Source organism: Eschrichtius robustus, chromosome 2 (genome assembly GCF_028021215.1).
Source record: "Eschrichtius robustus isolate mEscRob2 chromosome 2, mEscRob2.pri, whole genome shotgun sequence".
Classification (NCBI taxonomy): Eukaryota; Metazoa; Chordata; class Mammalia; order Artiodactyla; family Eschrichtiidae; genus Eschrichtius; species Eschrichtius robustus.
In genome coordinates this window covers 170,378-182,730 of record NC_090825.1, presented here as the reverse complement: position 1 = coordinate 182,730, position 12,353 = coordinate 170,378, and the positions used below count along the sequence as shown (strand labels likewise).

Here is a 12,353-nt window from a genome sequence, read left to right as displayed (position 1 = left end):
GCCTGCGCACGTCGCCGCGCCCGGGGCCGACCGTGGTGGGGCGGGACGCCGCGCCTGCGCACATCGCAGCGCCGGGGGTCGACGGGGCAACGCGGCGCCTGCGCAGAGAGACGAGCGGACGGCGGCGCTCAGGGCATAGGGGCCACGACCTCCCGGCCGGAGGTAGGTTGGGGTCTGGGGTCGGGGGTCTTCACGGGCTCTCCTGATTTCTCCTCCGGTCCAGACGGTGTTCGATTTTTCTCGAGTTTACAGCAGTTTTGTGAGATGAACCGGTGCTCGCAGGTAACGTGATGTTCGCCCCGCTTTCTCTCCGGGACGGAGTGGGAGTTCCTGTATCGAGCAGGTTGACGACTGGCCGCCCGGGTGGACCGACGTTTAGGGGTCCCGCGGGTCCGTGCCGGGTTCCCCTGCTTTATTAGGACTGCGCGTTCCGGGAGGCGGACCCTGTAGGTTACCGGGGGGCGGGGGCGCGGACCCTCCAGTACATGAGGTCTGGGGGGCGCGAACTCCATTATATAGTTTACGGTGTCGGGGTGGGGGACGCAGACCTTGTAATTTATGGGATCGGGAGGGCACGAACCCTGTGGGGTGGGGCTGGGGGCGCGCGGACCCTGTCGTTTACGGCAGCGGTCCCCAACCTTTTTGGCACCAGGGAGCGGTTTCGTGGAAGATTATTTTTCCACGGGGTGGGAGGAGGGGATGGTTCAGGCAGTAATGCGAGCGAGGGGGGGGATGCGGAGCGCAGGTGAAGCTTCGTTCACTTTCCCGCCGCTCACCTCCTGCTGTGCGGCCCGGTTCCTAACAAGCCGCGGACCGGTTTCGGTCCACGGCCCGGGGGTTGGTGCTCCCTGGTTTACCGGGTTGGGGGGAAGGAATGCTGCTCCCAGCCCTCCTCTATGAGGGTTACGAGCTTCACTACCTTAGATCTCTTTTTTATTCTGTACTTGCCACAAGCTTCTTAAGTACTGAGCCTTTTTGTGTGTATGTCATTGCTTTATTGCCAGTTAGAATTTTATATCTTTAGGTGTTGAACAAGTATTTATTGAAAAGCCTGTTAAAGAGTCTTTGAAGTTGAATTGAGTTTCTTTTGACTATATTTGCTTCGTTCTATTTGTATTTCAGTTATTTGAGACACATCTTCTCCTCCACGATTTGTGAGTTGCTTTTGTCTGAGGTCTTGTTTTTTTCTTTTAATCCCATAAGGCTCAGTGCTGTGCAGCACATACCTAGATCTGAACAAAATTTTTTGAAAAAAAAAAAAAGGTCTCACATGAGCTATGTAGGTGATATAATTGTGACCAATGTATTTTGCTCTTTTTGTGTGGTTAATGGTTTTATTATTTACTTCAAGGTGTATCTCCATGAATAACTTAAATGACCCCCCAAATTGGAATATCCGGCCCAGTTCCAGGGCTGATGGGGGTGATGGAAGCAGATGGAATTATGCCCTGTTGGTTCCAATGCTGGGATTGGCTGCTTTTCGTAAGTCATGGTTTTCCTAATGTGTGTTTTCTGGGCTGAAAGTGTGGTGCTCTAAGATTTTGGGCTTTGGAACCTGACAGATGTTGACTGTGAAAACAAATGTACAATGTGAGAGCTATGAAGACTGTAGCCCAGGATACAGTCTCTCACTCAGATAGCTGTTAGGAACCGCTCTGAAGAGGCAGGGGAGGAGCCAGGAAATACATGTGGTCCAGCATGCGTCTTGGTAAAAGATTAATACTTGTCACAGAAACCCAGGTGTGTCAAATTAGTGACTTTAGTGCTTACCTACGTATGGGAAGATGCAGGAATTTGGGGTCACTGAAATTCTTTCTTAGTCATGTATCTTAACGCTATAGGGTCCCATGTATCCAAAACAAGAGTGCATTCACCCTGAATCCCTTTCCGGGTGAACTTGTAGGTCAGTGACTGTGGCTAATGACTTAATCATAAATGGCGGGCAACAGTCTTTGTTTACAGAGATGCACGTGTACACCCTAGTTTTTTCGCATATGGTGCATTCTGCACAAATTATTTACTCTCTGAGCCTGTTTCTCTGACCATCATAACTGAACTGCCTCAATGCAAGTGAGGGTTAAATAAAACAAGATATTTAGAGGCATTTTGTGTGGAGTGAGTTCAGTAACTGTTAGCTCCCTTCGAGGCTGTACTGCTCTGAGGGGGGCTCTCTTGCTTCAGTTGCCCTCATAAGCACTGATGAGGAAGAATAAAACAGGCATAAAAGAAAACTGGTTTTGTATGTCTGTGTAATGTTTAGGAAATCAGTCTTTGGGAGACTTCATCCATGAAACCTCTGCTGAGGCTGGCCAGAAATTCTCTCTACTTTGCATCGACTTTGTACCACTTTGGGGAAATTACCAGTTACCAGTCAATTGTAATTATTCCAGCTCTTAGCTTATATCCCTACTACATGATGAATTTCCTGATGTTTAGGAGTTGGTTTTATGTTTTGTCACTGTCGCAGAGGAAGAAACTTTCCTCTACCCTTTTAAGTTCTTCTGGCTGGTCTAAGAATTAAATTGATGTGAGACAGATTAATAGGAGAAAATCAAACAAAAGTTTTTAATATGTATCCATAGGAGAGACTCAGGAAAATTGAGTAACTTACCAGAATGGCATAAGCTCTCACCTTAAATAACATCCCAAGCTTAAGACAAAAGAGGATGTTGAGGTTGGGGAGAGTTAGTTACCAGAGGAGACTAGGAAAAGCGCAATAATCAAGGGTAAGGTTGTTATGCGGATTTAAGCTCTAGCCTTTTCCTATGATAAGAGTTTCCAGAAATTTGGTCAACCTCTTCCTGGTGCAGCCAGGGAGACACCCTTACAAATGCAGAGCTCTCTTATAAATATAAGTGTTTCTTACAAAAGGGTAACTCCTACTTGGTTTTCAAAGTTTCTCCCACGTCTGCTGTTTCTTAGAAAATAACCAGTTGAAAATAATCCCTATGCCAAAGAGACGTGTCATTTTTTTTTTTTGATGGGTAGGAAGTGGATTTATTTAGAGAGAAACACCCTCCACAGACAGAGTGTGGGCCATCTCAGAAGGCGAGAGGCCCCGAAATATGGAGTGGTTAGTTTTTATGGGCTGGGTAATTTCATAGGCTAATGAGGGGGAGGGTTATTCCAATTATTTTGGGGAAGGGGTGGGGATTTCCAGGAACTGGGCCAGAGTCTACTTTTTGACCTTTTATGGTTGGCCTCAGAACTGTCCTAGCACTGGTGAGTGTGTCATTTAGCATGCTAATGTATTACAATGAGCGTATAATGAGGCTCAAGGTCTACTGGAAGTCAACTCATCTGCTCTCTTGGACCTAGTTGGTTCTAACCAGTTTTTGTCATGTCCTATGGCTGTGTCATTCTTTTAAAGGTTGTACCCTGCCCCCTTCTCTCCTGTTTCATTCCCCCGTCGGAGATTTTACTCCAATATTTTTATGGGGAGCAGAGGGGCGATGGTCCGTCTTCTGAAGTTGCTTCGAGGCTGAGTAGGGGCATCGACCCGCCTGTCAGCAAGTAAAAATCTCTAGGATGCCTGATCTAGGGGCCCCAGGGGCAGGACAGCTCCTTGTTTTTAGTCGGTATGGGCTGGAATCCTTGCATAGCCATTGTCTTGATGTGGAAGTGTTGTAACTGTTTCCTTAGCCTTCCCATGAATCTTCTTGATGATGAAACACTTTTTTGTAACAGCATCAGAGTACAAAAATAACTATCTATAAATGACAAAAGACTTAAAAGGCATGGTTAACCATCTGATTACATTTAATTTAACATACGAAATAATCCTAGTTAAATATTTTTCTTTCAGATGCCTCAGGGGCCCTCTAAAGTATCCCAAAGTTAGCTGGAAATCCAAAGAACTTTAATTAAAATTTGGTATTGGGAAGTTTGTCAAAAAGTTTTAAAAGACTTAGTCAAATAAGATCACAGGTCACTGAGACAATAGTTATTTCTTAACCAAAGTTAAAACAGATCTTGAAAGCAAATACAGATCCCTTGAAGGCGAAGTAACTCATGTTATTAAAAGCAGTAATTCAAGAAAACTTTGGAGGGAGAAACCAAATCCAGTCTTGCCCCAGCCCACTCCCAACAAAATCCGTTTACCCAACTAAGTTTAATCCAATCTTAGAAAATCTTGATCATGTACAACTGTTTTTATTTATTATTTATTTATTTATTTTGGCTGCACTGGGTCCTTATTGTGGCATGCGGGCTCTAGAGCGTGGGCTCAGTAGTTGAGGCGCGCAGGCTTAGTTGCAGCATGTGGGCTTAGTTGCAGTATGTGGGATCCTAGTTCCCCGACCAGGGATCGAACCAAGGCCCCCTGCATTGGGAGCTCGGAGTCCTAACCACTGGAACACTCCCAAGATCATGTACAACTCTTTTTTCCAGTATTTTTTTTCTCACTCTTTACACCTTCTTTTACTGAAAACATACATCTTACTTTCCTTAAAAGTTTTTTTTTTTTTCACTTCAAGTTACTTTTCTTGCTGACAGATTCGCAACATATAATAAGGTCTTATTTGACCTCTAGTAAACCTAGGTACAGTAGAAGTACTATACTTAACATTGATGACTCTAAAGACATATCTGTGTTAATCAAATCAACAAGTTTAAGCCTCCTTCAATACCAGATATTAATTTAATGTTGAATATTTCCTGGATCACGTGAACCTGAAATTCATTCTGGCCAGTTTTATATTCCTGAGTATTTATATAAGCACTTAATTTTTTTAAGTCAGTTAAGTAGAGCTTCTTTACAAATTAATTTTGGTAATACTATACATCTACAACACACATAGATACATACAAACACACAAACAAACACAGAGACCTTATAGTTCTCATTTGAAAATTTCAGCCCTGAGTCAGGTACAACAAGGTAAAACCCATCAGTTACAAGGGGTTGGATTCAAATTGGGCTTCTGGCAGATGGAGCAAATCAAGGTCACCTGTCTAGATGGCTAAATCCTTTTTTCTAATGTTTACAGAAAAGACACTTAGGATTTCTTTTCGTCCTTGACAAGTCAAGTTCCAAATTACCTACCCCGTTTTTGAAATTTGCATTTTATTTTATTTTTATCTTTTTAACCCAAATTCTTTTTTTTTTTTAATTTATTTATTTTATTTATTTATTTATGGCTGCATTGGGTCTTCGTTGCTGCGTGCAGGCTTTCTCTAGCTGCGGCGAGCGGGGGCTACTCTTTGTTGTGGTGCGCAGGCTTCTCATTGCGGTGGCTTCTCTTGTTGCGGAGCACAGGCTCTGGGCACGCGGGCTTCAGCAATTGTGGCATGCTGGCTCAGTAATTGCGGCTCGCAGGCTATAGAGCGCAGGCTCAGTAGTTGCAGTGCACGGGCTTAGTTGCTCCGAGGCCTGTGGGATCTTCCTGGACCAGGGCTTGAACCGTGTCCTCTGCATTGGCAGGCGGATTCTTAACCACTGCGCCACCTGGGAAGCTCGAAATTTGCATTTTAAAAGGATGCTGGAGATAAGGGTTCCTGGAGAAGATCAGGTAGACATTTGCATCTTAAAGGCATAGACAAGTGCCTCCTAGGATGACTTTGTTCTCTTAAGGCCAGAAGAAACAAGTTTTTTTCCCCCTAAGAACTGTGTAACCACCTCAATGATATCAAATGACTGACACAGCCATTCACCTATGTGGCAAGGTTTTACCTTCCCTCATTTAGCTTAGGGGGGAGGAGAAGGCCTCCCCCCCAAACTCCTATCAGGCTCCAAATGTCAGCTGTGGTTAGTCAGACCAGTGGCCTCCCATTTTGGTTACTGCTATTTACAGGGATATTCCCATCCAGGTCTTAATTTAATAGTCACCAGTTGCATATTTTCGGCCAAGCCTAGAACCTTGATATTCCACACTCCTATAAGGCTTCTGTTGTGGCTCCAGATTTAATCTGTTACTTTCCGCTTTCGGTTAGAATCATTTGGTGAGGAGGGTGGTTCCCTTGCCCCTCGAGAAACTTAGTAAGGCCCAGGGGACCTATTTAAGGGTGGCATGTTGTGCTTCCCTACATCATATCCCATGGTTCTGGGTTGGCACTTAAGAATAATGAGAAACGGAAAAAAAGCTGCCCTCTGTTGCAGGGATGCTTTTATTTTTAAACTATATGGAACACTTCACGAATTTGTATCATCCTCCAGCAGGGGCTGTGCTAGTCTTCTCTGCGTTTTTCCAATTTTTTTTTTGTTGTTTAGTATATGTGCTGCCAAAGTGAGCAGGCAGTGATACTTTTTATGGAGTGGCTTTATGTGCCTGGGTTTCTTAGGTTAGCAGGTTTGAGTAGAGAAAGTGGAGGCTGACGAGAGTAGTATTTATCAACTTCATTTGTCTGCCTTTACTTTTAGCCTATGCTAGGGGGCTACTTAACACCCATATGTTCGATATAATTTCTTAATCTTGTAATAACACATTTTTGGAGAATCCTTACAAGAATACAAAGTTAAAAGTTTTCTCTGATCGCATTACCTAAGCAAGATAACCAAAAAGAAGAAAATACAATATTCCTCAACCCTTCTCAGGGACAAAAAGCATCATTTCAAAAGTATAAGAAATCAGGAACTTCAAAAATAAAAATTACTATGAAAAGCTATAGAAGCCAGAGATGAGTCTGAAAAAACAAACGGAAAATGAAAGTCACCTCAGGGCCTCTCCCAGCCTCAAAACTAATTAATTACTACGTCAGTCACTGTAATTTTTTTTTGAATTTTATTTTTTATACAGCAGGATCTTATTAGCTATCTATTTTATACATATTAGTGTATACATGTCCATCCCAATCTCCCAGTTCATTTCCCCCTCACCCCCCGCTGTCCCCCCTTGGTCCATACATTTGTTCCCTACATCTGTGTCTCTATTTCTGCCCTGCAAATCAGTTCATCTGTACCATTTTTCTAGATTCCACATATATGCGTTAATATATGATATTTGTTTTTCTGACTTACTTTACTCTGTATGACAGTCTCTAGGTCCATCCACGTCTCTACAAATGACCCAGTTTCGTTCCTTTTTATGGCGAGTAATATTCCATTGTATATATGTGCCACATCTTCTTTATCCATTCGTCTGTTGGTGGGCATTTAGGTTGCTTCCATGACCTGGCTATTGTAAATAGTGCTGCAATGAACATTGGGGTGCATGTGTCTTTCTGAATTATGGTTTTCTCTGGGTATATGCCTAGTAGTGGCATTGCTGGGTCATATGGTAATTCTGTTTTTAGTTTTTCAAGGAACCTCCATACTGTTCTCCATAGTGGCTATATCAATTTACATTCCCACCAACAGTGCGAGAGGGTTCCCTTTTCTCCACACCCTCTCCAGCATTTGTTGTTTGTACGTTTTCTGATGATGGCCATTCTGACTGGTGTGAGGTGATACCTCATTGTAGTTTGGATTTGCATTTCTCTAGTAATTAGTGACGTTGAGCAGCTTTTTGTGTGCCTCTTGGCCATCTGTATGTGTTCTTTGGAGAAATGTCTATTTAGGTCTTCTGCCCATTTTTTGATTGGGTTGTTTTTTTTTTTAATATTGAGCTGTCTGAGCTGTTTATATATTTTGGAGATTAGTCCTTTGTCCGTTGACTCATTTGCAAGTATTTTCTCCCATTCTGAGGGTTGTCTTTCCATCTTGTTTATAGTTTCCTTTGCTGTGCAAAAGCTTTTAAGTTTCATTAGGTCTCATTTGTTTATTTTTGTTTTTATTTCCATTACTCTAGGAGGTGGGTCAAAAAAGATCTTGCTGTGATTTATGTCAGAGTGTTCTTCCTATGTTTTCCTCTAAGAGTTTTATAGTGTCCGGTCTTACATTTAGGTCTTTAATTTATTTTGAGTTTATTTTTGTGTATGGTGTTAGGGAGTGTTCTACTTTCATTCTTTTACATGTAGCTGTCCAGTTTTCCCAGCACCACTTATTGAAGAGACTGTCTTTTCTCCACTGTATATCCTTGCCTCCTTTGTCATTGATTAGTTGACCATAGGTGTGTGGGTTTATCTTTGGGCTTTCTATCCTGTTCCATTGGTCTATATGTCTGTTTTTGTGCCAGTACCATATTGTCTTGATTACTGTAGCTTTGTAGTATAGCCTGAAGTCAGGGAGTCTGATTCTTCCAGCTCCGTTTTTTTCCCTCAAGATTGCTTTGGCTTAGTCAGTGTAATTTTAAGCCTTCCACTTCACTCGCCAAGTTCATTGCCCTAGCCATAGGCAGCAGGCAGCCTTTCCAAGCGTTCAGTAGGGTTTTTCAAGATGGCAGCCTAGTGAGTTTCTAAATAGCAGCCCTTAGGGCTGCAATTGGGTCTTTCACTAAGACGCAGACACTGCAGATCATTGAATCATAAAAACTACCTACTCTTGTCAGCCTTCTTGGGAGTTGATGTTCAGTTTTTGAAGAAAGTAAAAGAGTGGCTGTACCATTTTACTTTCTCGCCAGCAGTGCATGAGGGATCCAGGTTCTTGGCGTCCTCACCAGTATTTGGTGTGATCACTATTGTTTTTATTTTGCTTGTTCTTGCAGGTGTATAGTGATACCCCATTTTGGTTTTAATTTGCATTTCCGTAAGGGCTAATGATGTTGGGCATCTTTTCACATACTTATCTGCCATCGGTGTATCCGCTTCCTTGAATCCTGTCTTTCAGATTCAATCCATTTTCTAATTGGATTGTTTTTTTAATGTTGAGTTTTGAGAGGTTTATGTTTTGTTTTGTTTGTTTTTTTGTTTTGTTTTGGGTTTTGTTTTGTTTTTTGTCACCACGCAGCTTGTGGGATCTTAGTTCCTTGACCAGGGATTGAACCCTTGCCCTGGCAGTGAAAACACAGAGTCCTAACTACTGGACCACCCGGGAATTCCCGAGTTTTGAGAGTTTTTACTGTGTTCTAGATTCTAGTACTTTGTTGGCTGTCTCGTTTGCAAATATCTTCTCCCAGTCTGTAGACTCTTACTGGAGTCTTTCATGGAGCAAAGGTTTTAATTTTGATGAAGTCCGTCTTATCAGTTTTTTCTTTTATGAGTCATGCTTTCATACCACGTCTGAAAACTCTTTGCCTGGCCTTTGATCCTAAAGATTCTCTCCTGTGTTTTTTCCTACAGTTTTAATTCTACATTTTACATGACAGTCCATGATCCATTTTGAGTTAATTTTTCTATGAGGTACGAGACAGGTTTTATCTCTTCCTTTCCAGTCTGTTGGCCTGTATTTCCTTTTCTTGCTTTCTCGCACTGGCCAGAAATTCTAGGACTTTGTTGGATAGTTCCTGATCTTGGAGGAAAAGCATTCAGTCTTTTCACCACTAAGTAAATGTTAGCTGTGGGTTTCATAAAGTATCAAGACAAGGAAGTTCCCCTCTGTTCCTGTTTTTCTGAGTTGCTATCATGAATGGGTGTTGTGTTTCTGTATCAGTCAATATGATCATGTAGTTTTTCTTCTTTAGGCTGCTAATTTGTTGGATTATAGCGATGGGCTTTTGAATGTTGAACCAGTCTTACATTTTTGAAATAATCCCCACTTGGTCATGCCGTGTAATTCTTTTTATATATTGCAGAATTGTATTTGCTAGTATTTTGTTCGGATCTTCATGTCTGTGTTCGCAAGAGCTGTATTGAGTATCTTGGTGGGGTCCTCTCTTCTCCACACCTGTTTCAGCATTATGCTTTTTTATTTAAGTTCCTGCCTTTTTCAGTTTCAAAAGTTCCGTTTGCTTTTTAAAATATTTTCTATTTCTCTGCTGAGACTTTCTGTATCTTTGCTTAGACTTTATATTACAATGGCTGCCTTAAACTGTCAGATGACACTAACATCTCTGTCATCTTGGTATTGGCGTCAACTGATTACCTTTTAAGTCAACTGAGATCTTCCTGATTCTTGTTATGAAGAGTGATTCTCCACTGAAACCTGGGCATTTGGGGTATTATGAGACTGTTTTTTATTCGTATCTTCTTAGGCTGGCTTCTTGGACAGGGAGAGGTAGCACTGCCTCAGCTGTTTACCAGTGATGACCAGGCGAAGCTGAGCACACGTTGAACTTTGCTCAGTTCTTAGTAGCCTAGCCGACACTGTGTGACGCACGCTCTCCCGTATTCATTTCTAGCCCTTGCCAGTAGTATGCCGGGGCACCGCAGCCAGAGGAGGCGCGGGGTGGTAGGCCTGGGAACAAAGGAAGGCAGCCGTGGGTTTTCTCAGCCATCAGACATTACGAGGAGGCTGAAGGGGGTCTCTGCAGCCTTGTTGTGCTTGTCTTTGGGGAGCCCTTATCTGATTTTAAGATAAGAACTTTGCAGTTGTATAGCTTCATTCAAAATGTTATCTTTTTTGTACCTCTTGGGACTTAAGATTTTATGGAAGTGCTGTCCTTAGCTGCTTTATGTTTTCTGTAAATAAAGATTATAGAACTTGAGCTTTGACTTTTCATCATGTGTGTTTTCCTCCTCCACTTTCTTTGTGTCAGGTTGGATTTGGTCTAGGGAGTCCCGAAAAGAAATAGAAAAAGAGCGGGAAGCATACCGTCAGAGAACAGCTGCCTTCCAGCGGGGCCTCGAAGCCAAGTACCATGCCACGATCTCAGAAGGCCGGCGGGCCGTGGCACAGCTGTCCCTGGAACTTGAAAAGGAACAAAACAGAACGACTAGCTACCGAGAAGCCCTCATCTCTCAGGGGCGCAAGATGGTGGAAGAGAAGAAGCTTCTGGAACAGGAGCGGGCTCGGGTCCTGCAGGAGAAGAGGCAGCCCTTGCGGAGTGCGTACCTGAGCTGCCTGGGCAAGGAGGAGGACTGGCAACGGAGAGCCAGGCTTCTGCTGAGAGAGTTCGAGGACGCTCTCACAGAAAGACAGAGCATCTACTGCAGTCTGGTTCTCCCTCGCCACAAGCGGCTGGAGATCGAGAAGAGCTTGCTGGTCCGAGCGTCCACTGACCCAGTTGCTGCTGACCTAGAGATGGCAGCTGGCCTGACTGACATATTCAAGCACGACACGTACTGTGGTGACGTCTGGAACACCAACAAGCGCCACAATGGGAGGCTTATGTGGCTGTATCTCAGATATTGGGAACTAATGGTCGAACTGAAGAAGTTTAAGAGCGTAGAGAGAGCCATACTGGAAAAGTAAGACAGGAGTGAACGGCTCAGCGTCAGACCGGTGTGTGTTCTGGGTTACGTGATGTTTTCCTTCTGCCAGCGCTCCCTGTGTTGTGGCCACGCATGCACACAGCCGGCTCTCAGCAGTGGCCTTCCACTGCTTCCACCGCCACCCTCCGAGCTCTCCGTCCCCCTCAGCGGCTAAGGACGCAGTTTCTCAGGAGCGTTTTTTAAGCTGTCAATATTTTATTAAGCGGAACAGTATAACCTCATAGCTTTAGGGAAAAACTGTTTCTAAGAATGTGAAATATAATATTCATCTTTACTATAAGTCATTTTTTTGTCTGTTTTTATCACTCCCTAAATTCTTTTTTCTCCTCAAATTATTTTTCTCTCTCCTAAAATTACAGTCAGAAGTTGTCAGGTAGTGGATAGGACTGCCTAATAGATGATAAAGGAAGGTAGTGATACCGTCAAGGTTTTGTGGTGTTTTGAATCTCTTTCCCACCAAAGGGGAAAAAGTGTTTATTTCCAGTTGATACCCTTGTGTGTGTTTATGAGCAATGACATGTAATTAAAACACCTCAATTTAAAAGCAACAGTGCCGCTTTTTATGTGTGTGATTTCTTACTCTTTACATTTTTAAACAGATTATCTCAATCTTTACTGCAAACTTAGACCCATTTTCCATAAAGTTAACATGAATCGGCCTTCGTATGCTTTACGCACATCACTCCCGTCATCTTGACCCTAGTGCTGTGCAGTGAGCGCTGTTACTACCCTTGGGCTCCGGGTCCCCAAGACCACCCCACACTTGCTCAGGACTCCGCACATGGTTGTACTCACAGCTGAGGCTCGTCGTATAGAAAGGGTACAAGGCAAGGTTAGTAAAGGGACAGGCACGTGGGCAACGCGGGGAGACCAGGTGCAGCTTCCCGTCCCCTCCCAGGGGTCACACGGCCATGTGGACGCTCTTCAGAAACAGCGTCCAGGGTTTCTGCGGAGGGCGGGTCACACAGGCATCCTCTGCCTGGCACAGACCCAAATTCCAAGCTCCCAGAGGAAAGCAGGTGTCCAAGCTGTTGGCAGGGTTTGGTCGCAGTGATCCACTCTTACCAGTTGGTGGTGGAGGGAACCCTCCCAAATCCAGTCCCAGATGCCAGCCGAGGGCCAACCTGTCAGCAGGCCTCTTAGAGGCCCACAGTCTCAGGCCTGTGGTGTGAGCCCTTCTCTGCAGCCCTCATTCTACAGGTGAGGGGTGGGAAGTCAACCTGCCCGAG

The 12,353-nt window shown here is 43.9% G+C and overlaps 1 protein-coding gene and 1 non-coding gene across 2 annotated transcripts; one reads left to right on the top strand and one right to left on the bottom strand.

The window, feature by feature from the left end:
• The first annotated feature begins 74 nt into the window (after positions 1-74).
• On the top strand, positions 75-11,672 carry CCDC127 (coiled-coil domain containing 127). The gene is made up of 3 exons (XM_068531726.1): positions 75-162; positions 1,352-1,482; positions 10,449-11,672. Exons 2-3 carry the CDS (start codon positions 1,362-1,364, stop codon positions 11,102-11,104), a joined length of 777 nt encoding a protein of 258 aa, XP_068387827.1. The 5' UTR covers positions 75-162; positions 1,352-1,361; the 3' UTR covers positions 11,105-11,672.
• On the bottom strand, positions 6,115-6,223 carry LOC137760336 (U6 spliceosomal RNA). Its single transcript, XR_011073292.1, has one exon. It is a non-coding gene; the product is annotated as a U6 spliceosomal RNA (small nuclear RNA).
• Positions 11,673-12,353: the final 681 nt, after the last annotated feature.

Excerpts from the sequence above, each read along its gene's own strand:
- CCDC127 (XM_068531726.1), top strand. The coding sequence starts at position 1,362 with ATGAATAACTTAAATGACCCCCCAAATTGGAATATCCGGCCCAGTTCC. Across the intron at positions 1,483-10,448 it reads GCTGGGATTGGCTGCTTTTC|GTTGGATTTGGTCTAGGGAG; the intron begins GTAAGTCATGGT and ends TCTTTGTGTCAG.